The following is a 26,612-nucleotide window of genomic DNA, read 5'->3' on the forward strand; positions in this document are numbered from 1 at the left end:
TGAGAATCAGCACCTCTAAATCCGAGGCCATGGTTCTTAGTCGGAAAAGGGTGGCTTGTTCCCTTCAGGTTGGTGGAGAGTTCCTGCCTCAAGTGGAGGAGTTTAAGTATCTTGGGGTCTTGTTCATGAGTGAGGGAAGGATGGAACAGGAGATTGACAGGCGGATCGGTGCAGCTTCTGCAGTAATGCGGTCGATGTACCGTTCTGTTGTGGTGAAGAAGGAGCTGGAGGAAGTGTCTGGTGAGAGGGAAGTCTGGGCATCTTTGCTTAGACTGCTGCCCCCGCGACCCGGTTCCAGATAAGCGGAGGAAAATGGATGACACACAAGAGTCCATTTACTACTAAAGAGAAGAAGTATTTAAATTATGGGAAATTGCTGTATTTTTAGTAGATTTTACTGTAATTTTCTGTCGCTCAAGCTACTGGAATAGCAGCTTTTTTTTTTACATGTATTTCTTTTTTACAGTGTATGTCATTCATCTGAAAAAACATGTTAAAGAAAAAGCAGAAGGGTGCTGTTGTAAACGAAGTTATACTTTGCTGTTGTCAGATAAAAAAAGTCAGTGTTGCAGGGAAAATATCCAATCAGTGTGTGTGTGTGTGTGTGTGTGCTTGAGAAACAGCAATGTATATACAGAGAAAACTAGTTTTGGTCCCATAGTGACAGTATTACTGAATGTAGTATTTTGTTTTGACACAAACTTTTAGACAGTGATAATAAAACAAAATAAAATACATTTTTGTACCTCAGTAACCCATTTAAATGAACTGCACTTACTGTATAAAGTATTTTTCTAGCTGGTGGATGAACTGCACTACCTCCTGAGCCACAGCACCACATTATGAACATTAAAATCTCATCTATGCAGGGATGTTTAGAAACCAATACTTTATTTACATGCATGTAATTAACCAGGTTACAGCTGGCTTCTTCCAGAAAGCTGATTTGTTTTTTGTAAATCTGACGACCAGTTTCTGGATAAGAGGCAGGAAAAAGAGAGACTTGTTTTCCCCTATTAGATCCCTTCTCCTGTATACTTATTTATTCCTGGGTTTCTAATTGTCAAGTATGCATAACAAGCCAAATACTTCAGACAAGAAGAAGAGTGTTTTGACAGTTGATTGGTTGGAAGAAAGGGAATGTACATCCTTTTTGCCCATTTAAGACAGTCCCTTTCAAGAAACTAAAACCGAAACTGTTTTTGCTAAATTCAGCCAGATTCTTGTGAGGAAAAATAGCGTGATTCACTACAGAGTCTGTGCTCTCACATGGCTGCAGCTCTTTGACTCACACACTCAAACAAAAAGCAAGTAGTGCTTCCAAAGTCAGGATGGGGTAGGGGAGAAATGTGATCACGACTGCGTGTACGCTGGTTTGCACAGCTTGGTTTCTGTGAGTAACCTGGTTTTTTGAATGCATGTGAACAAACCTGTACTCTGTATATGAAGTAAATTCTATGTGATTATGTGCGCAAAAATGACTTTGTGGACACCGCCACTACACATCAGAACATTTGACATCCAAATAAGGTTTATACGAACCGAAATTTTACTGATCCCTGTGTGAGAAACAGAGTCATCACATTTTAAAGCTACTAGCAAGAATACTGGAGGCCACGTGTGGCATGATAACAAAGAACACTGACCAGAAACTGTTGGAGGGAGAAGTCCCCATAAGTGCTGATCTCAGGCTAGGGTTCAGTCCAGCAGCCTTGTACTTGAGGGGAGAAACAGGGAGTGTGAAGCATGAATGCTGGACCAAGACGCAGGACAGACACACTAGGAGTTTCTCAGCTGAATTGATCTGGCAGCTTTGAGACAGAAGTCAATTGATTGCTGATGGGAGATAGGTGATGGAGACAGGCTGGACAGGAAAGAGGAAATACACCATGGTAAACGCCTTAAACAGGAAGTCCCATTTGTTCTGGAACTATCACGCAACCTTCATCACTTTCTATGATTCTGAACACGTTCTCATCCATGTGAGCTTAAAGAGATGAGCACTGTTTTTGAAACACAGTCCTGTTGATGGTTAGGTTTAGATGACAAAAGCACTTTGGTAAAGGTTACGGATAGATTGTGGGTTTGGTTAAATGTTGCCTGAATTCACACACAGCGTTTTGTCATAAACCAGCCCACCATCTTTCTCTGACCTTAACCAATTGCCATAAGTGCTTAAACATAACCAGTAAAAAGTTTAATAATGTTGTAGTAATCAATATCAGATATTTTGGCAGAAAACAGATGTATTGTCTGTGAACATTTTACTGATACGTTCAATATCAACTTAATTTGCAACCTGCTAAATACGTACACTAAATAAACATTTCCTCATTACAGAAAAAGAAATCTGGCCGTTTTTACATTTCCTTCAAAATTAATTGGATGCTGCAAATAAGTTAGTAGTTCATTTATAAGAGACAAAGTTGGGAGTGTCTGAAAATGCACATCGTTATCCCGCTATTTAAACAATATCAAGTTAAATAGGCCAGCTTTTCAGTTCAACATCCGGTGTGGCCATTCAGCTTAGGTAAACACTTTTAATTGGCAAAGACTTCGAACATCGGATCTATAACATAAAACATATATAACATAACTCAATGTAACAATCCCAGGTTTGTGTAGTATTAAAAAATCCTTTGTTTGTAGTGACTGGCAGAAAATAATCTGTGAGCAGGTGAAGAAGTCCAAGAGAAGAGGCTAGATCGATATCCTACAACACCAGATACACACACACACACACACAGACTGCCTGAGATGATGGGTTTGTATTGTAGCCTGAGGTAGACGGCTTGGTTTCTGATGCTTGACTGCACCAGTCAGGAAAATGAGAGTTGCCGTCGCAGCCTCTAGAATGGCAGATCAGTATCTGTCTGGCCACAAGTCTGTGAACTCTCCTGAAGCACAAAACACATAGAGAGACTGAGGTTCTCAGCTGCTGAGGCCTTGGCCAAAACGGGCATTGATTTTTGGGGTTTTTACTGTGTGTTTTCTCAATAGCTTCCATCTCATTTGACACTTTTTAAAGGGAAGAAGCCTTCTTGGTTATTTACCGCTCACGCACACACACGCACACACCCACACACAGGCAGACTCAGGCTGGATACAACCAGACAGAGTGGCTGTCTCTGCCTGTTGTCTTTCACCATAGCTATCTGTTGCAGTGAATCATCAGATATTAAACAGATTTGCAAGGAGAACATGCAAAAAAAGATCCAAAAACTCAAGAAAAAGACAAACAACTTAGTGTCAGATGTGAAAAGTGTTTGTGATATTCCTATATTACTCTCAGGGCAGAATGGGCAGACGCCACATGTCCCTGGACTGGTACATGTTGATTAATTATTGATTCATTCAGCTATTTATTGAACCATTTCTAATTTAGCAGAATAATTTCAGCATTTAGTTTGTTATGGCAAGGCTATTAAACTAAATGTATACACAATGTATTCATTTATCAACTGTGATCTGCAAACATATCGTAATTGTAACTGATTAGAAGATATTTCAAAATTTGGGGGACACTTAAATTTCATCTCTAATGTTTTATTAATAGAACTTGGGGTATTGTTTACTTAATTTATATGATAGAGTGCACAGTATCTTTATATTGTGTATCCATATGAAACACATCCACAGTGTAATGACAGGCATCACTTGTAAAATGTACACTTCATATACAATGTGTAAGGTTGGTCAAGAAGCCAAGGAGCAAATAGAAGCTTTTCAGATAAACTACAGTTCAGTTTTATGTTATCTAATGTTTAGTATACTCTCAGTGGTATAAATTGGGTTAGCTCAGTATTAGAAACACCTCTCAGTATATTGCCGTACACTTAAACAGTTCTGCAAATGAACTGCAGACCAACTTGAGTTGAACCGACAGCTCTCTAAAACAGTTTCAACAAAAACTGAACACTATAGCCATTGTAAAGGCAGGACCTGTTAGAGGAATATTCAATCAGCCCGTGATAGGTGTACCTAATAAACCTGCTACTGAAGCTTTGGACACTTGTGTTCTTTCTTCTTGTCTCTTGGGGTGCAGGGTCATTGGGACTCTCTTCCTGCGGTCCGCCAGGTGGTGCGGCGACGTTTCTCCGGCCCCCTGCTGCTGCCTCCTCTGTGGAGGAGACACTCCTGCCAGGAGCGTCCGTGTGATGTCCGAAGGCTGTCTGCGGTACATGGCCTGCCACTGGAGCAGCTGGAAGTGTTGTACAGCCGAGCGCTGGCCAGTCATGATGAGCACCGGTCAGTGGCATACAAACACGTTTCTGGTCACTTTATTTCTTTGCTTTTTCTTTCTCTCTGGAGGCTGCTACAGACTCCCTCATCTTAGGAGATCAGGGAAACCTCAGTGGAGCCCTGCGGGTTTTCCTGTCAAAACTGGATCCTAGTGTTTTGGTCTTTCTTCCATTCTTTCTTTCTTAGCTTTAAATTAATTTATTCAAGTGGTTGTTGGTGTGATTTAAAAAAAAAATGTAACGACACAACTGCATTACATCTGCAGATTGATACTGTTCATACTGTATATTAGGCGCTCCTGCTGTTGGGGCTTACGCTTTTATAATAATGGTGGCATCATGCCCATGATATTTAAGAGTTCAGCACATTACAGTAAATGTTTCTGTTTCTGATCATTAGAGAATAATGTTTCTTTTATGCCCGTTGAAGTTTATGCAGCATACTTTTAATGAAATGATGGACTTTTTGTTGTTGCTGTAATTCATCTTAGGAGTTGTTGCTCTGATGTGTTTGGCTTTGATTTGGAGAACATGTTGATCTGTGTCACCAGTGGTGTGTATCTCGCTCAACACGGACACACTTGCCTGGATATTTGTTTAATCAATCAGTCTGAAAGGAAATAAGTGAAAATTCTTTCCTTCCTTCTTTCTTTCACTCACTCTTTCTCTCTGACATGAGCAGGCAGACTTACCTCGGTTCATTATCTCTGGGCCTCTATCTTGTATTTTTGGTTCAGTCAAGGTGAAACAGCAGGGTTTCTGTCTGAACAACTGCAGCTTTTTGAGTGACAGTGAAGGTGGCAGTTCTGCACACACACACGTGCACACACACGTGGAATGTGTTTTAGGTGATAATGAAAGCCTTCAGAAATACCTGGCAATTGCAGCAACAGGAAGACGTCTGTCACTGTGAGGTCAATGGTGTGTTATGTCTTTCACATCCCTCTTTAGCTTCAACATCACTACATCACTTCTTTCTCTCTGAACATAGAAGTTGACTGTTCATGCTTAAACATCTTGAAACATCATATGTGTTTGCTGATGGAGGAGTAAATTCTGTAACATGATAGTGAATTTTTCAGAGTGAAAACCCTTTTTGGGTAAACAGCTTGTTAACTAATGGTAGAGCCCATGCTGGATGTTTTCTTCAGGTAGGTTTAGTAGCCTTTGTTCCTTTTCTGTCATGCTTATAAAACTGAATTTATTTGCATATTATGACGTGCATCCATGGGCAAATTATGAGACAATGAGTCCCTGGGTATACACACAAGATAAAGGGCCCCTCTCCTCCTACATAAGGTCCACAGATTGAAAGAGACTCTCTGGGGTCTTTTTGCATCTCTACTTTGAGTTTTGTGTCTCACAGTGGTCGTTTTGCATCTCCTTGCAGTTGTTTGAATGACATTCCCACAAGAAAAGCAGCCCTTCTGACCCTGTGGGTCCCAGGGCCTGTTAGGCCCATTCAATAATCAATCCATGCATACCAAATTTTCCAGCAAGTAATAGAAAACTGCAGACTAACCATTAAATTAAACTTACTATAGCCTATTAAAACGAGCACTGGACCTTAAACTGTACCTAATGATGACCAATTATAACTATAATATAATCGAAAAATGACATCAGAAACATAATCAGCAGTTTTTGTCCTATAGTTAGATAAAATCTGCCCAAATATACAAAATTCCTAAAATAAAATCTTAGACAAATCAAATGTACAGTTTATGCACATATGATGCAGTTAGGGCCACAGGTAATGATCTTTTTCATTGAAAGTAATCTGTTGATTGTTTTTACAGTTAACCAGGCCAGTCTGCAAAATGTCACTGCCCCTTAATACATGATAGAAATGTTAAAATGATTTTCATTATCAGCCTCTAATGGTTGCACAAAGTCAGATGGGGATTCACATCCCTGTGGCCAAAAATGCAGAATTCAAGAGCAGCCTTCAATAATGCATAGTGCTGCTCTCTGAAATCGATTAGGTGTGTTTACAAAGGAACCAACCAGCCTAGAGGCTTTCAAACACAAGATGAGTTCAGCTTACCATGTAGACTGCATGCTACCGTTTTATGTAGTTTAATTGTTCTGTCTGTTTTTAGTATATTTACTCTGGACTCATTGATACTGAGTTATTTTCATAAAATAAAGAAAAATGCATGTGAATGATCATTCATTCGTGAAAATTGTCCAAAAGTGACACCTTCAACAAACTTTTTTTCATCTTTCTCTTGGCATAAGCTGCAGAGAAGGAGCAAATCCTCACATTAAGGGACTAGAATAAGAAAAGGGAACTGATTTAACGGACTGGGTACTAAATTTGTTGTGCATTAACATCAGTTGATCTCAGCTGATTAATGTGCTGAACAAACCCGATGAGGACAATAACAGGAGAGAGAAACTGAGACAAGGATTTAGAGAGAGTGGAGAGGGAGAGAGAGAGAGGTGGCGCCGAGCGAGAGGCACAGAGTCGGTCCAGCTCTCCGGTCCACTGACTGCAGCCACCACCATGCAGCTCTGTCCGTCAACGGCTTGAAGGCGCCGGGCTTCCTCCTCCAACTCACACACAGCCTGCTTTTAACCGTTTCAATTTTATAACTGGGTTTAAAATAAAGCAAAGAAGACAACCAAAGTAGAAAATGGAGTGTGCCACGCTGAGCAGAGAGGGAGCGGGGCTCGCCAAACCACCGAAACATCTGTGGCGGCAGCCCAGGACTCACATACGGATCAAGCAGCGCTTCAACTCGGACACCGAGCGCTACCTGTGCCGCAACAGGACCCTGGAGAAGCTGCGACCCGGGCTGAAGAAACCCCGCATGTCCTGGCCCTCCTCGCTGAGACGGTAACCTCTTTATCATGTGACGTGTATAAACTCGCCAATGATTCAGCCAGGTCAGCTTTGTAAAGCCTCAGGTGTATGAGGTCAGAAAAAGTCCCAATCAGCAGTGACTGTTCCAATTATAATCAAATTAAAATACTGCAGCTCGATACAGGAGATAATACAGTAGCACAACATACTGTTCACCACAGGACTGTTTTGCATTTCACACAGAGCTGTATATAATCTTCCACGAAATTCCTGCAGCTACCTCCCTGTGCCTTTCCTTAGGTAGCGCCAACTTCCAGGTCTAGGTTAACGACTCGATGCTCTTTTCATAGTTCACAGAATTTTATTTATTTATTTATTTATTTTGCTGCCTGTACTGACATGTAAACGTCTCTCCCTCCTCTGTGTTGCCACCAAAACCTCAAACCATTCATCTATACACTGATGATGAATGTCAGAACGTTAGTGAAGCGCATGATGCCAAGATATTACTTCATTATTAGATAGGTTAGGACAATTATGCAGCAACTATACAATTACCAAGTTTTTTAATGTTCCCTTAAAGTTATATTTACAGTATATATGTGTGTACTTGCTGTATAAAAAAATCTCCTGTTGGCACCTGCTAGAAAAATCCTAAAGCTGTCCAGGCTTTTCTGTCCTGTGATTTCTGGAAATGGTACAAATGGTGCATAAAAGTAGAAATTTGCTTTGAGTTTGAATGGAATACAATAGGTAGAATAAAGTGACATCTGGTGCCACTGAGCTGTTGAGGAAATTGTTTTCTAATGCTGCATTTAAAAGGTATGAATTACTGTTTCACAGCTTAATCTACTGTTCACAATATACTGTAGTCCTTAAATGTACCTCAGCTCCTATAGTCAGACAAACACGTTGTCAATAAGGCACTACGCCTTATTGAAGCTTCTGCACATCCCCGTTATGATGAACGTTGTAATGGAATCCAAGACATTGTTTTTTCAACACAGAAAGCCTATTGCATTGACTGGTAAGTAGTAGATTCATTAGGGCTGGATAAAAAAATATTAATTTTTTGATTTATTGCAGTTGTTGTTCCGATCCTGAGATTGATCTTTACTCATTTCCTCAGTAAACATGTGCAGCTGCACTAGATGTTATGTGAATGCTGAGGTTACTTGTTATAAGTGGTTCAGTTTGGACTGCATGGTGTTTAAAAAAAATCTATGTGGAAAATGAGTTGTAAAGAGCTCGAACTAGCTACTGCAGCAGCTGTCTGCAGATGTCAGGACGATGTAAACACAAGCAGCACAGATGAATCAGTTTCTGTCACATCTATGCTCAAACCTAATGCTCAAACCGAATTTATTACAGCTTCAACCTGTGCGTTGTTTTGTGGCCAAAGTCGAAATTAGCGGAATCGAAATGAATGAAATTGAATCCAAAATGAATCGAGAGATCAGTATTGCTAACCATCCCTAAGATTCACTGTTCACAATTTTATGGGCATTTCCTTGTTTGGTGTCTGGAGATACTTTGCTTACTGAAATCTTAACCAGTCTGGTATATCTGAAGAATGGGCATTTTCACAGTAGCTTTTCCAGTTGCGGGCCTGCACAAGTGTTTCAGTCTTTAAGAGCAATTGATTTTCAATCATTTGTTGGAGCCTGTTTGTTAGTCTCCTCACCTTCCAGTTAGTCCTAAGCAAACACTGAAAAGCACTGAGGTGACAATTGCTGTTGAGGAAGTAGTGCTTATATTGCGCTCAGTAGCCTGTATCCTTGGGAACATTTCATCACTTGAAGTATTTTGTCAACACAATAGAAGGCTATATGAGAGATTAGGTTCACATGACTTTTAATTTTCTCTCACTGACCTGTTTCACAGTTCTGTGTAACCCGGTGGCTGGAGGGAAGAACAAGGTGAGGTGTTTGTTTTGTTCTCTTGAGTTGAACTGAGATTATTAAGGGAATTGAAGCAATCTAGGAAAACATGCAGTTACAGAATATTATCTCAATTGTCAAATTTTCAACATGGAAAAAAAATAAAGGTTGTAATTTTAATCACAGGCGTTTTGGATTAATAGGAGTCTTTCTGGTTTTTAATAGTTTTGATTTTACCTTTATATACCACATGAAAATATGTTTAACATGCCAGTGTTTGGTGTAATTTTCTTCAGCACAACCTCATTTTTTCGACCTGACAATTATTTGTACCCTGACATAACAACATCAACATGTGCGATCATCGACTCCTGGGGGCTACAGGGTGGTATAACACTGTGACTGAGTGGGTGTCTCCTGCACAAGCTGCCTACAGTACCTGTTCTTTTGTCTGGGACTAACGTTGTACACCTTGTACTCTGAGTGAGGATCGAGGTGAGGTGATTGAGGATTTAGCTAACAGTGAAGTGCTCTACAAACCACATCAGTCAGTCTTATGAAGGGCTCTGAGTCTCTCCGTTTCATTATGTGATTTCTTACTCATTCATACCAAAACACTGCAGGGAAGAGACTGCTGGCCGCTGTTTGTGGCTCACCCTTGTTAATTTCATTTTATGATAGTTTGGCAAAACAGCCTTGGGGATGTGCTTTTAATAATGTATTGGAGGGGAGAGAGTGTAAATATGGGCAAGGACCGAGCAGATTTTATTACAGTGTCATAAATCTTAGTCAGGAATTTATTTTAACTACATGGGTTTTGTGAAAACTAACATTATTATCTACTGTATGGTTCTGTGTAAAGATTTACTGCCTTGGTAGTTTCACTTTCAATTCAGTCTTTCCGCTTTAAGAAGAATCTGGGGAAACGCTGCTTATCCTCACATAACATAATCATGATGTGTCCTTCTGACCTTCTACATTTGTACAGTGCCTGTGTGAAAAGGAAAGAAAAACATAAAACATCTCCAGCAGAGTAGAACAGGCAAGAAAACCACTGTCAGTTCTGCTCCGCTCCCCAGGCGCCGCTCACTGTTAACAAGCAACGCTGTGGCTCATCTCACCTCAGAGACTTTCACACACAAGCTGAAGTGCTACTTTTGTCCCGTGACACTGCACTGACAAGATAATCACCAAAAAACAGTTTTCTTCTAAAGTAGGTTTCTTTTACATTGGACAATGTAAAGTGTAGAGGATGTTTTAGCCCTGACACCTGTGATGCATGGACTCTGCAGTATAGTGTACATCAGACTGGGGCATTAGCATTTCTTAGACAGTATTTGGTTTTTATGTTGATGCACTTTTGGTTGACCTGAATTATGTTTACACTTGAAAGTACAATTTGTGTTCAGGAAACAATGGGAAATTTCTCCTTCACTTCCTCTACAGGATTCAGAACCTAAGTGGGTTTTGTGGCATGCCTAACATATCAGAATTAATGTAAAAATAATGATGAGTCATACGCTCTGAAAAATAATGGAGGTGACTTGATCTCAAAATGAAACATAAGCCGGCAACAGGAATGACTTGTCAATCAACAATCGGTGTTTGGGCGAACGTCTATGTGATTGGCAGCATCGCCAAGATAATCAAACAGCTGATTGGATATTTCTGTGTACTCTCAACTGAAGACAATAGTTACAGCCATCAGTAAGGTTAGCTTCCACAAACAGTACATGAAGTAGAGCATGACTTTGTTGGGGAGTAATTTTTGTGAATGGTAGCAGAGACAGCAGAATGTAGCCTATTTTACAAGTAAAGAAAAAGCGCCTGAGTTGTGTGCAGTCCTGACTGTCTGCTGGAGTCTGTTTGATCCTTTACAATGAAGACAGTAATGAAAATGTTTACAGGAGACACAGAAAAATTCAGGACCTTTTGTCATTTAGTGGTGATGCTGAAATCAGACAGGTTCAAAGAACGGCGAGCGAATCGGTTGTGTATGACAAAATTACAGATTTGTTACATGATTGCATCATGTCCTGCCTCCTGCACTCAAAACTAAATGGAGTATTTCCAATAGGTGAGAAAGCATCTGTTGTGTGCTACATGTATGAAAGGGCAACTCTGGACAGTGTCCATACCTCACTCTGTGGACACTGTCTGGAATTAATATGCGAAAGTGGCTTCAGAGTGGTCTGAGCTTCCTGCTCCAGTTTGTAAGTGGATGTATTTTCATTTATATGCATTTAGATAGTTTCAACAAATCAATGTTGCTGTCTAGTGTGTGTTTACCGTCCTCCTCTGCAATTGGGTTGGCGGATCTTCAGTGCATATTGGTCTTTTTCACACATTTTTTACACACATTTTTTTGTCCCATATCTGATCATCCAGATTGCATCTTGGGTGAAATTCTTGCAAATCTGCAGTACAGTGTGTCATTTCTCGGCATGTAGCCTTATTTATGTCCATTTTGTGTACTGAGAAGAATCAGATTAGATTCAAGTTTTGTTTTTGTCACAGGATGCTTTTGATCCTTCTGCACAGAAGTGTCTGGAGTAGCTGTTGATGCACTGGCACCAGTGCTTTTTTCCCTTTTACACCTCTCACCCTCAGTAGCTGAACAGCTGTCATCAGCTCCCAGCAGTTTTTTCTGCATGGGACCCATAGGTGTTGTTAGTCCCCTTTCTCTGGGGACCAACACCAGTGCACCAGTATTGATCTGCTGTGCACCAGTAAACTTACATTTGACTTTTAACAAGCTTATATGTTCAGCAGTGGGTTAATTTAGATTGATAATAATGGGAAATGAATTAATTTGTTGCTCTAATCCAGAATGCCAATGCAAAATACAAGTTGAGGCACAGCATTCAGGGTTCATACACCACGGTATGCATGTCATGGCTGGTGCACTGCAGGGTGCACGCAGCAATCCATTTATTGGCGCGCAACAAAAAAGAAAGGAACAGACTGAGGTATGTGATGGGGGACTAAATTAAGTTTGTGAATAAATCCAATGATCCTATTTTGACTCAAACATTGAGTAGATGGACATAAATTCTTTAGACAAGGCTAGGACAGAGAGGTTCTGAGAGGTAAGGATGACAGACATAAGAGCTGGCTGTAGTTGGTAAACAAGATAATGTTAGTTTAGTTAGTACATAATCAGGCACAGATGTTGAAAGTAAATTGGAACTCTGTACATCAATGCATAGGATCAGTTGGACAACTCTTAAAAAGCAATTTGTAGCGTTTCACCTACAGCTGCCTGTGTCTACAGAGACAGGCATGTGGCCACCAGCCATTTATTGCACTTTTTCAAAGTAACTGGAACACTGATATGTTATTCAATTCAATTTTACTTTGTATATTGCCAAGTCGTCTCAGGACACTTTACAAAGTAAGGTCTAGACCTTACTATTATTATTATGGAGGTTGTGTTATGTAGCCTTATGAGTTACAAAAATGATTAGATTGTGGTTTTCTACATTAACGATTTGTTGATATATTAACTTGGTGTGAAAGTTAAAATTTGACAAATCAACATTTAATTCATGCAGCAGATATCCATGAAAACAATTGTGTGATTTGAGTAATGGGGGCCTGTGCCCCAGTAGGGTGTTATGTCTTGCAGCGTCCCTGATGGGACCCAATAAATAGTTTATTTTTCTGCAGTTACTCATGTCAAGCAGCTCATTCATGACGCGTTTCGTGTTGCTTTAAATATATGCAAGTATAAGAAGGCTAGAAATTTAAATCTGACAGTTCTCGGTGTGGCGATTTGATATGTAGACCTCAGACTTTATGAATAAAACATGAAAACCATAATAAGCTAGAAGGATACAGCGGCTTTTAATGCCCATCCAACTCTACAGAGGCTGGTGTAAGTGAACTCAGACCATCCATTTGTATTTGTTTTGCTATTTATACTTTGTTTTCACACATGCAGTGATACATACACCCACACACACATACTTCATCTTCTCACTGCTGGATTTTCACTGTCCCTGTCAGTGCGTGTGTTACCAGACAGGGCTTTCCTTCACTCTTACTGTCAGCTCTCAACTTTGACTATATCATATCAGTTATTTTCCAACACCGAGTCTTGCCAGTGTGAAAGTCGCTTGCGTCGACTCCCCGATGCAGGATGATGACGGTGGAAATGCTAACAGGTTGAGCAGTAGGTAGGAGTAAGAGCAATGAGTCAGCCAGCTTTATAGCCACCAACGACAACACAACTGGCACTGCTTTCATCCATCACTGAATACATCTTTCCTTTTTTGTCCCAGCGTGCCTCTGATTTGTGTATCAGTGCAGATGATTCAGCTCGTTGTTTTTAAATCACCCTTGTTGAAATTTTTATGTAAGACCCAATATAAACCATGAATGGCTGTGAAGTCACCTTGGTTTTATATCAGTGCATCTCTAGTTTTGAGATAAAATTATTTTCAAGTGATATTTTGTAGAATGAGTCACTAGACTAGTGTATTTAAGTTTCTAATCACGACAATCGCATAGTCTCGTGTCAGTTAAATCATGCTTTATTTTATTCAGTAATTGAAGCATGGTTTCACCTGAAAGCCTGTAAAGGTCCCGCACAGTCTCCTCTGGCGAGCAATGCATTTTACAAACACCCTTTCCCTTCTCAGATGTGTTCTTAACTCCAGCGAGATCTCGGATGACTAACAGCTGCCAAGCTGACTGCAGTTCCATAAATCTTACACCTGCTTTTTCCTGATGTTGAATTTCAGCTGCAGTTTCCTCTGTCACAGTGATGATAAATCAGGTGCTGGGGGTATTTGTTTTTTTTTTACTTTCATAGAGAGAATGACCGATCATAAAAATAACTGGCAGATAAATCCACAATGAAAATAATTAGTTGCATATTTAGCATTGCAGTGTTAGCATCTTGTTTCCTTTTAGCCTACAATGATAATGATATCAAAACTCATACATGGCTTTTTTTTTTTTTTACTTGTAGCACAGTGTAAAGTGTCCTACTATAATTTCCACTTCACTTTATCTGCATCTTTTCCTGCTTGTTAATAGAAGCTGTGAAACACTGACAGGCTCATAAATGTCACATAACGCCAACGGGGCCAAAAGAGCAGATGCACATTACAAAGTGAGTTGTCTTTCAGACATGTGTACAAGCTGAGGCCTGCAGGGTGAATTACAATGAATTAACAAGTAGAGGTTCTCCGTCTCACACAAGGGCACTTCAGTAACACATGCTACAGCTAATGGAGGTCTGTTAGCTCTTAACAGGAATCAGCCGGAGCCTACAGGTGTTAGGTCTACAATGTGTTCATGCATGCCAAGTCACTCCACTTGCAGGCTACGCGCACTAAGAAAGGACCAGTGGTCATCTTGAAGCAGGATCAGCCTGCTTCAGAAGTACTTTCAGGGTAGTGAAATCTTACACCCATTGCAATGTTTGCTATATTTTGCGGTGTAGTAGCTTTGATAATGTTTTTTCACTTGAATCACAGTTCAAGTGGTTCTTTAGTAGATGATTCACACCTCAAAATGAAAAATATTCTAACAAGCTGCCAAAGAAAGCCAGTCATTGTACCTCTCTTTTGCCCGTGAGTTTATTTTTTCTGTTTGCATTTATACAGAGCTTCTGGAGGTAATTATTCTCTTGCTTTTTACATTTCTAATCAAATCTTTGGTTAGGAAATGAGTACAGTGGGATTTACAGAACTAAAAATATAATAATTCGCTGCAGAAATGAACATGTGCCTGTCCTCTCCTTAGTTTCATGTCTGTCTTTGTAGCTCAGGTGTACATTTTCCTTCAGTACAGCTACTGTTATCACAGTTACCACACTTTATCCTGCCAGGGTGAATGATTCAATAGTCCACAGTGATTTTGCTGAGCGTCCAAGCACTCAGGCACTGACTGGCCTGAAAAACAATAGGCCTAAATAGTGATGACGAGTGCACTGGGCCGCCAGGGCACTGACTGATCGGTACAGTTTATTAAAAAGCTGGCAGAGGGAACACGAAGCAGTCGGCACCTCTCCACTACACTGTCAGCTAAAGACAACCACAGTGGTCTCAGGAGATGCTGCTCAGTCTCTGAGTTTGTTTTCATCGGGCCTGTTGGCAAGTAACAATTAGTAAGAACAAATAATAGGTCAAAGACAAGCTAAAAATCTCTAACATGTTGCTGTAGTGAGCAGCTTTGGTAATAGTCAGCAGTGAGTTTCATTCTTATGTGGTAGATCCTATATGGGTTTATGCAGGCTGCCACCCAATTAAGTCCCAATATTGAATGTCCTTAAAGTAAACTGTTAATGCTAAAGTTATATTACTATTAAATTATTTTTTTATGGAATGAGGATTTACACATTTACTTGTTGCCCTAGTTATCAAAGTATAGTATGATTTCAACATTAGTAGCAGAGATATTTACCAAGCCTGTTGCAATCCTGAGCTTAGACGCAGCTATGTTAATATGAATACACCTCCTGATGCTAAATTTCAGCTGGTGTTCTCTGTGTCGGAGCGGTGGTGAATCGGGTGCTGAGAGTATTTGACTAAATTTCCATTCTCTTCTCCCTGATTTTTGTGGCCTTTAAAGACCCCACACGTGCTGCATTGCTTCTGCTTCTCTGCTGCAAACCATACTGATTCTTTAATAAATATGAACACATGCAGTTTAAGTGTTTAGTGCTAGAAAATGAGCCGCAAAACTTTAGTAAATACCCCCTAGATGTTTAACCACATTAATTTGTTATCAAGTAAGCATACAACTGTTACAGTGTTTATACAGTAAGTACAGAGATCCTGTTTTTATGCAAACATTTAAGTTCCGCCTTTTATAGCCTATGGGGAGAATGAAAACCAACAGCAGTGTACTCTGAATCATCAGGCCTGGATTTTAGAATGCCGTGCTGCATTAGAAGGATAACACTAAAACATATTTCTCCTCTTCACATAGGAATAACCTGGCAAATATGATTTAAAGCGATTCTGCAGCAGTAAACACCTTAAAATGTCAAGGTTAGCCTCTTGTTGTATTTGGCTATGAATTTGTAATAGGCCAATAAGTTCTTTCAAATAACAGTGTGGAAGAAATATACTTTAACCCCCAACCTCCCCACCCCCTCAATTTATTTTTACTGACAACAGGGCAACACAATAAAAATGTAAATTAGATGAGGTTTTCCTAGAAAAACAAACAGGAAGCCCATCACACTGAAAAGCACTGGGTTGTTTGCTGGCTGACATTTGACAGGAGTCGGGTAGGACTGATGAAATTCATAAAATCCCCATGACCACATCAGTATTCTTTCACTTTTTTAAACTGTTGTTTACTGTCATTTTTAGCATTTAAGTCCCAAAAGCCTGTATTCAGCCTTTCGCATTACCCTACACAGTGACACAACTTTTTTAAAAGGTACTTGCACACAGACAAAATATAAAAACACACATTTTAAGAGAAGGCTTTTATGGAATAGTCTTAACATTTTAAATATATGCTTATGCTTTTTTTTTCCCAGAGTCAAATGAGAGCATAGATATTAACATAATTTTAGTGCGTTAAGTATGGAACTGGAGCCAGGAGGCAATTAGCTCCTCTCAGCATGAACACCAGCTGCAGGAGGAAACAGCTGGACTGTAAGTTGAAAACATGCTTAAAGCTGATGAGTTAGCAAGATGTTTTATTTTTAATTTTTACACACACATTAATGTAAATATGAGATTTTCAGCTTCTGGGAGAAATTAAATGCGACGCTGTAGCCATTTCTTGGCGAACACCTGGGTGTAGTGATTTTGCCAGCCAGTGGGACACTGCACAGACCTACAGGACAGATGGATAAACTGTTGTCGAGCGTCTCAGAGTGAATAAGCACTTTTCCCAAAATGTAACTTCTCTAAAAATGTTTCCTTACATTCACACATAATTTTAATGTGAACCCTGAGTCACTGCAGTGTGCAGTAAACAAATATTTTCACTACAGTTTTCATAGCAAATGTAATGTGGAAAATAATGAATGTGCAACCATTTCCTTTTCTATTATTCATTACAAACACGTCTTGCATCCAGCCTTATATTGCTGTGGTTTGTTTGAAACTTGATGTACAGCTGTGATATAAAGGCACATCCATTCAAAAAATGTTGGCTACCTCCTAGCTCAGTGCATTTGCCTCTGGCTGGTAGTAGGACTCATGCAGAACCTACAATGTTAACTCATTTTCCAGGAAGACCAGTCACCAGTGGCAGAGCAGGTCAGGCGTTTCTTGGAAACTGCTGTTGCTGCCTGCGTGATAAACTCGTTTGTTGATTTTAGTCAGGATGTGAGGTTTAATGGTGCTCTGATGCCCTGTTATGCTTTCACAGAATGAATTTGTCACTGCCTTCCTCCCTGCAAAGGAAAAGTAAATGACACTGTCAGACCTCAGCATAAGTGTAGTTTTGATATAAATAATCAAAAAGCTGCAAATTAAATTACCTTTAAGCTATACATAAATGTGCGTAGGACCATGACTCATACAGTATTCATCCACAGATGGTCGACTTTCACTCCATCCTTTCAGTAATTACTTGTCAAGCAAGTAATTTGGGGGAAAATGCATGGTAAGGGAATCAGTTTACATACTCTATTACATTATACTTTGTCAAACAATTACACAAATTCTTCCTTAAAACAGTTTTTTTCATTGCCTGCTTTCATTTGATTAAAAATAGCAGTGGCTTAAGCATGGAGATTGATTCTTGACATCAGAAGAATCATCTCTGTTGAGAGGTCCACTTGATTTCCTTTTTGTATTACACAACCAAATTTAAACCCATTTTAAATGGCTAAAATTCATCATATGTTAAAGTAATTGCTCCTCCTTTGATGGGACACTCTATGTAATACCTGGATAATAGCCTGATAATGGCCTGACCTGACGTACACGGGCTCTTAGGAAATGAAAATGTGCATTGGGGTGATGCTTTCTCATGTTATCCTGTGTAGTGGAACATGTAGGACACAGCATCTCTATAAATGGACTAGTGTGTCAGAACTTTGTCTTTCACAGTGTTGATCTATATATAAATCAGGATTAGAGATCAAACTGCCGTCACACTGGCCCAAAGTGAATGGAGCAGCTTTCACAATCAGAATCAGCTTTATTGGCCATGTCTTTTAAGCACACAGGGAATTTGACTCTGGTACAAAGACTCTCATTGTGCTTTGTAAGGCAACAGAAAATAAAAATAAGAAAAATAAGAATAAATATAAATAGGAAGTATGTGCGATCAAGTAGGAATGGTGAACTGTGTTATATAAATAATATAGGAAGAAATAGCTACATACAGGCCCACACCCAGTCAGCCTGTAACAATTAATTATGAATGCAATAGGTGCCAGATAAACAGGAAATGAAAAAATATTAATGAGTCACTAAGCACTATGTGATGCAGATAATCTCTTTTATCATCTCTCCCGTGGCATCCTACTCACAAGCTGCATCCCATTGGCACAAGGAGACGATCCATTCTTAGCCTCACAGCAAGAAGGTCACTGGAGTCTGCATGTTCCCCCTGTCCCATTTCTTACCAAAAGACACAAAGCGTTTTTCCACCACAGGAACTTAATGAGCCGTAACCTGGAGTTTTCCATACCTGTAATCTGGTGGCACTTTTAAAGCCGATGTGGTCCTTTCCACTTTGCCTTTTCACTGTATTCTTCCCTTGTTAATCACTGTTTATATGAGGCTGCACTCCTCCCACATGCAACTGAGCATGCAACAGTCACAATGCTCGTTATCATGCGTACAGAGAATTTGCCCTAATGGAAGCTATATCAAACAGCTGTTGAACAAGCAGAACACAAACTTTCAGCAGTGTGACATCTTTGCCACTTTGCCCGCAAAAAAAAAAAAACCTCAAAGGAGCTCAGCCAAAGTTAACTAAAGAAAGCACGATGTGCCTCCACTTTACCCCAAGTAAACAGTTTGATTCTTAATAATGTGTGGTTTATTATTTCATAAAACTAGAGGTTTCACTTACTTTTTGTATTTCAGATATGCTGCCCCTCTCTGAGTCTGTGCCTCAGCCTCAGCCTGGCCACCCTTTTCTAGGTTTGCCCTTGAGAACCCATGACAAGGGGTGCAGTTTCCATTATGGGTCAGTAAGTTCCTACAGTGGAAAAAGGTCTCATATATTGGGTATTGTCTTCCAACTTCTAACAAGGTTGTGTCCCTGGTTGCTGTACTGTGGTGTTCACTCTCCTAAATCAAAAGCATGAGCCTAAGCTTTATAGGAAATTAAGGAGTATACTTTGACTAATTAAATCTATCCTGCAGGTGAGAAATGCATGAGTTCTTAGGGAACTTTTGTTAAGAAATGGAAATTACTTTGTTTGTGTGGGAGCTTCAGGGAAGGGACCTCATTGCTATTTGTAAAAATCTCAAGGCTCTTTTCCCTTTTATCTGCAGTAGTGTGGATTATGGGATGATGTGCCATATACATATTTCTGAGAGGCAAACAATCACAAAGGCAGATAGGGTTTCTGATCCATGTGACAGCAACACAGCAATAGCTTGGTGATTGAGTACTACAGGAGGGGAATAAAGCACTCCTAGTTTGTGTGCATACACTGTCCGGTGGTTCAGTCAATGACACTGATAAACCTCAATGAATTACTAAACAATAGTCAAAAAATATAAAAGAGATTTGTAATGTTGCCCTTGCAATGACCTCATTACTGTCAAGCACAAGTCTTATTTTTACAGTTTGCTTACCCCAAATCAGAAAAAGTTCAGAGGGTACATAAAATCAAAATGAAAACTGAAAGTAGCAATTTGTAATTACATGGAAAACGACACAGCAGCATTTTATTTGACATGATACCTCATCAATTTTGTTCTTTGTTCAAAATAAACAATTACTTCAATTCTGATGCCTGCAACACATTCCAAAAAATTTGGGACAGTAAAGCGTTTACTACGGCGTGATGTTGCCGTTCCTTTTCACAACGTTTAAAGGACGTTTAGAGACTGAGGATACCGAGTGATCCAAGTGTGTCATGTGTAATTTGTGCAAGAACCAGTGTTTCAGCTTCCAAACTCATCACTGCCAGTGAAATGTCGGGTTATAATAGAAATTATTGTCACTCAAAGATTGTTTTATAATTAAAAAGTTGTCAGTTTTGTAGCTGCAGATACATACTGAATATCCCCGATTTATAGAGTAAGCGGCAATAAATATTGCATACTTTCAGGATATTTTATAGATCACCAACTACTTTAGTAGCAGACAGTGTTCTTTTCACCCTAGAAAGAGAGAAAATAAATACATTAGTACAATACAGTAAATAGCAGTACAGTAAAACCAGGACCTTGTATTTTGTGCATAGCAGGTAGTGCTAGAGGTTGCCATATAGTTTGCACTCGATCTGAAATGCACAAGCTGAGGTTGAACCTGTCATCCAGTTTTTTAAGAAAAGAGACCCAATCTGAAATGAGCCTGACGACCGTCAGACCAGATCCAAGGATAATTAGACCTGATTCAAAATGCAGGCAAACCAGCTGGATCCAGATAGAGACAGAACACTGACCATGCAGGCAGCTTTGCCAAAACAATTAGCAATACATATGATTTTCTTGCACTTCACATATGAGGTGACAAATTTTGTTTATCCAGGCAGCATAACAATATCGTAGTACATTATGGCACAAAATCCTACAAAATCAGCACTGTGCTTCATTAAACTAGTATCAGGAATATGTTTTACTCCTTAGTTTTATAAGACCAAGGTAGCAGCCATGGGAAACTCCACATTTTGCATTAAGCTTAATTTGGGGGAACAATTTGCATAGTTTAAATGCTGAAAATGCTATTATTATTAAAAGGCATCAGAAACAAAAACGGCACAAAAGGAAAAACTAGTTATATTGTGTACAGTGACAGAAACATCAGTTATTTATTTAGTTTTTATTTAAATGCAGCTGTATTGGACAATTCATGCCACTTCACCCGCTTTCTTTTTGGCAACACGTGGTCCCCTCCTCGCCACCTCACACAGAAACAATAAATCTGTAATCTCTGTAATTGCTTTAGTTTGACCGGTAATATGAGAAGCAAGGACAGCAGATCCATTCCAGGAGCAAACAGGAGGCGGTAGGCATAATGACTCTGATTCATCACATCGATGCATCAGTTGGTGTCTAGAGACGAGGGGAATCTCACTGCCGATTACTCAGACATAAGCAGAGAATGGGATTCGTCTTCCTGTTTAAGCACGAAGGCCTGGCCATTTTGCAGGGCACCACTGTAAGCAGTCATCTCCATGTCACTGTTATAAACCTAATAGTGTTACAGCATGTTAATCATCATCATATCATTGCCAAATTAAGTGAGATACATTGGTTTAATTGTCAGAAACAAACAAGACCAGGCACAGATGATAAGCAGCCTTCCTCCATCTCTCATCTGCTTTGTTGTTGTTTTGGAAAAACTTGATAATTTGATGAGAAATTGTTAAATTAACTAGAATAATGAATAGTGTTGGCAAACAGAATGCAAATAAAATACTTTGTGTTATTGCTAAAGGGAGAGAAACTGTCTGTGAATATGTCACTGTTGCAAAATCTAAAACCAACCAACAAACAAACAAAAAGTTTATTCTTGCCAGCAAAAAATAATATTGGCCCTGGATTTATTTATTGTGTGGCTATCATATGTGTTACAACAAAAAGAAGCTGTCCTCTGGCACTTGTGAGTCAGAGATTCAAACAACAATTGGTTTTAAAATTCTTATTATAACACAAATTAGCATATGTAATGGGAAACAGTGCCATATTCATATATTCACTTTACTGTTGCTCTGTGGTGTTTGCTTTGCAACAGCAATTAAAACTGAAGCCCTTTGCCGCAAGAGACTGTTATAATTTCATTAAAGTAATTATTTGTGTTTTTATTTATTCCTAACAGAATTAAAGATGCATTAGGTAATATTTGCATGTTAAAATACACCCACCTAAAGAGGCCCAGACAGTCCCCCTGGCCAAGATGCTGTTGATCCAGTCTGATTAATTTCTGGTCTATGAATCATATTTGTTTTCAGGCAAACATTTTGAAGGCTGATTTCAGCTTGTAAATGTTTCACTACCTGGCTGAGGTAGCTGGTGGTTTGAGGGCCTCCGGTTTCTAACTGTTTAGGTAATGACTGTTTATGTTTCATGGGATTTTTTCAGTCTGTCACTTTTCTTTTCTCTTATTTACACTTTCAGGTTTACAGGTGTCACACTATGCAGACACACACACACACACACACACACACCCTCGACTGTAATCACCATGACATACCAACACACTCCGACAGCAGGTGGTAAACACAGTTATCAAGCTCAACCCAGAGCAACAAAGAAGGAAGGCCCAAATATTAACTTCTGAAGCCTCCATCTCAGTGAAGTACTGACACGTTACACATTTCAAAGCCTGAAAACCACTGGATGAGTTCAGTTTGGCCTTGACAGCATTCTAAGTGGTGGCAAAGTCATGTAGAACTGCATGACATTCGTGCCAGTAGCTGGTGTGTTGAATCATCTATCACATGATGAGCAGACTTTGACAGCCGGTGTGGTAGAAGCTGTGGTTATGCTCCTTGTTAAGCGCGTGTTCTACCAAACAGTTCGTGTTCAGTATCAGATAGGGCATCAGCTGCTGTTAAATCAAAAATCACCGATTTGATACTAAATAATCATTCATTACACTGGCGGCCTTGTGGTCAGCTTCTGGAAACGACAGGAACTGTGAAATGATTTCTTGTTCTCTTTATGTCTTGTTTTAAATTGTCACAAATTAGGAAAACTTTCATATATGGAAGACTTCACTCCTTTGAATGGCACCTACGATGTGAGCCAAATTGGACGAATGTTTACGGCTCCATAGTGCAGAGTAAACTGGTATAAAAATAGTTTTGTCTCAGTAACCATACAGAATGTTTGTTTTTACTTATCTGATTTTCTTACTATAGTGAGGACCGGACGTGAGTATTATGTTTCGTCTGTTTGTCTATAATTGTTTCTAAAAGTGTTTAAGAGGATGATTTTTCTCTACTGCAAACCTAATCTACCTAAGGGTTTAAATAAAGGAACCTGAACCTGAATGTCTATGATTAAGCAACAGTTTCTCACACAGATTGCATTCATTCCCCTAATACAAGTTAATTGTTAGAAAACCATCTGCTTTTCTTTGTCATACATGATAGTAAAATGAATATGTTTGCGTTTTGGACTGTTAGTCAGATAAAACAAGACATCTGAAGTTGTGAACTCGGTCGGGAAAATGACATTATAACTATTTTCTGACATTTTATAGACATAATGAAGGAATTGCTGGCAGATTAATTGGTAATGAACATAATCCTTAGTTGCAATAGTTCCTCTGTCACCATTGTTTGCGATAGTTTGTGTTACCTGTGTTTGCATGGTTTATGTCCACGTCTTAATTTCATTTGTATATAACAGAAGTCTTTTCATCACTCTGGCATCTGGACTTTAATAATGAAACTACATGTTTCTTATGTCATTCTTGTTTTGTGTAACCTTAAGTTGTTTTGCAAATGGCAGTATTTGTAGCCACATATGTAAAAAGTTATTTGTGATCCAGAGGGCTATCTTTGTTTTCTTTGAAAACAAAGACAGCCCTCATTATCCAGTATCCTTCAGGCTGCATTTTAAATGCTGAAATCCAGCTGAATCAGTGCTCCCTTACATTACATGTTTATAATGTCTCTGAAATATTTTCAAAATGGAGCACAGGCATTTCCAAAAGCTAGGTGCATGTTTCCATAGACAGCACAATTTTTTATTTATTTACTGTCTGATGTTCATATTCATGGGAGAGTTTTTTTTCTAGCAGCAAACCACTGTTATTGAACCTACATGACCCAGAAAGTGCCACTGCCTGGTGGCTTTTCCATCCTTACAAAGGATTGTGTGATTACCTCCACATATGACAGCTTGACCAGAGTGGGGAGTTAAATTGGCCCTTCCAAGGAAGACGTTATTCAGCTCAGCTGCCATTTGAGGTGCAGTCCTTCAAGACAGACAGAGATCTGCAGTCATTCTGGCCCTGACTTCTTGGTAGAATAAGTTGACAACATTTTCATTACAGCTGTGGCTATTTGAGACGCAGCTCTGAACCCACTCAACTTTTAACTGACATAACCTGTCTACTCACTATAAATTCATGGGTACAAAAGGGCTCAGGGGTTTAAAACGGTGACATGAGGGATGTGACAGCACTTTGATGTTTCCTGCAGCAGAATCTTTATTTTTCTTCAGTAAATCTCATAAATGTATTTCACACATAAATTAATTAAACTGAAGTGTCTCTTGTTTGCTTCTTATTAATATGCATAATTGCACTGTTGTTTGATTTGATCTGCTGAAATCCAGCTGAATCAGTGCTCCCTTACATTACATGTTTATAATGTCTCTGAAATATTTTCAAAATGGAGCACAGGCATTTCCAAAAGGTAGTTGTATGCCCGTGAACAAATAAGATTTATGTAGAAACCTCTGTTGTAACAGATGTCACGTAAAGAAAAGTCGCACTTCACGCCTTGAAATGTCATGGTATTATTTCACTTTCAAGGGAGAGAAGTTGCCAATGGAATAAAAAATGTTCTCCTAAAAGGCTGAGAACCCCCTAATGTTCTGACCTTTTGCTGACAGTCATCCTCATAGTGTAACCCAGTGACTTCATCCAGAATGGGAAACAAAAGTGTGACCTTCTGGTTGAAACATTGTGAATAAAATGCCACCCTTGGCACTGTCAAAAGGTTTGCTCATCTATGAGTTTGCCTTTGTTTTGGATTAGCTCTTGGTCCTTGTGGCGTTTGTGAATGGATGCTTAACCTTTCCTGCAGTTTGTTTGCAGTGAATAATATGGAGCACATATTGTGTTGGCACTCAGAATAATAAATGACAAAATGGAAGAGATGGCAAACATCACATATGACTATGATAGTGCGTTAACCAAAAGCAAAGCACACAAGGATGTTGCCTCAGTCTTTTATTCAGCAGTATTTTGATTGCTTTGTTTTTGGTTACTGGCAGCTCCAGAGACACATCTTTGGGTTACATACCATGTTTTCTTTCATTTTCTCCACAAACAGTCTTATCTGACTGTCTTTAACTTGGATTTTGGCCAGTCCTGCCTTCTGTTCTCTGCCTTCGCAACTTTTGCCACATAGGGATCGGAGAAGCTGTAATTCTGAGAGATACGTTCTTTGACATCTTTATTCCGTAAAATATATGCTGTGATGCAATCCTTTGAAAACATTCCCAGATAACTTGAAGGTAAATCAGCTTGTCAGGCTGCTCTCAGTGCAACATGTAGTGTAACTGAAGCACTGCAGCGGAATGATAACAGAAGCAGATTGGACATGTGTAAATGAACACTCCTCGGCTTTAGTAACACATTCTGGTGCCATCGTCACTATCCGGTGTTGAAATATTCCACCTCCCAGCACTGAGGAACATACAGTATGCAAAGTCAACGCCCCAGCTTGGCCCCGGTGCAACTAGAGCTACAGTAAATCTCCAGTTGTCTGAATTGGAAGTTGGCAGACATAACTGAAAGCCATCTTTTCAGGAGAAAAAGAGCAAGCTCTGCATCTGTACTCATGCCTTTCGAATCTCAGAGCTCTCTCCATCATAGAAAAGTAGCACCTATGTTTAAACAGGTCTTTGGCCTTGTCTGATCATAGTCTGTCTTCACCAGTTTTTGTTCTTCTGACCTTCTCCTCATTGGTTTTTGGTTATGCTAGAACAGGAAGCATAATTTCTGAACTCTGTCTTTCCAGGTATTAATCAATTAATCTTAATCTTATTTGATCTGCCTACAATGCATATACAGTATGATCCTGTGTGTTTCACTGTTGTAATGGAAGGCTACGTTTCACCAACAGTCAAGGAGGAGGATAGACAACTCTATAAATCAGTGTTCCTGTTGACCCAAATAGCCCCCTGCACACAGACACACATTACTCGGCCTGTTTACATTAACTGAAGGAGAAGACAATCCAAATGGTTATTTTCTTTTGTATATTGTAAGTGAAATATTGAATATGTTAAGATGTAAAACTCATATTTATGTAGTTTGTTTGTTAGAAACATACTAACACTATTTTCTCTGACAGTGAGTTTTGATTGTCTTTTTGAGCTCATCATTTGTGGTAGCTGTAATTCCTTGCTGTTTGACAGGTCTTCTGCAGTAAAGATGTCACCACAAAAACAAGTTCAGTTGTCATGAATGGATTTTCTTCATGGCAGCCAAGCACGTATGAGTCTTCAGAAAGCTCTGCAGGTTATGACATTTGACCCTCTTTAACACTCACTAGCATAGTGACATCATGGCTACAAACCGCCCACAATTCAACACTCTGAAGAAGATTGTGTTACACCGGTACTCTCTCCAGCTTAGAAAAGAATAATGTGGTGGGCACATAATTGCTAGTACTTGAATATAAGACAACCCTCAGTTTTTCAAAAGTGTGTGTGTGTGCGTCTGTATACACACACACACACACACTCACACACACATATATATATATATATGGATCCACAAAAATGCATCACCTGGTGAGAAAATACAGGCAGGGCTCCAAGAGAGCAAGAATGACCTACACTACAAACCTCTTCATCAATTTTGGTCACAGTACTATCTATCTAT

The 26,612-nt window shown here is 39.4% G+C and overlaps 1 protein-coding gene across 3 annotated transcripts in view; it reads left to right on the top strand.

Moving 5' to 3' along the window:
- Nucleotides 1-26,612, top strand: part of pde4cb (phosphodiesterase 4C, cAMP-specific b) — a 97,709-nt gene that overhangs the window by 13,025 nt on the left and 58,072 nt on the right. For 2 of the 3 annotated variants that reach the window (XM_020612055.1, XM_020612054.1), the window contains one exon: nt 4,046-4,248. In XM_020612055.1, the coding sequence (XP_020467711.1) occupies nt 4,046-4,248 (203 nt within the window). Of the gene's footprint in view, nt 1-4,045; nt 4,249-6,707; nt 7,084-26,612 lie in introns of those variants that run through there. The other variant, XM_020612056.1, reaches the window with a different exon arrangement.

Source organism: Monopterus albus, unplaced genomic scaffold (assembly GCF_001952655.1).
Source record: "Monopterus albus unplaced genomic scaffold, M_albus_1.0 scaffold120.1, whole genome shotgun sequence".
In the NCBI taxonomy this organism is placed as follows: domain Eukaryota; kingdom Metazoa; phylum Chordata; class Actinopteri; order Synbranchiformes; family Synbranchidae; genus Monopterus; species Monopterus albus.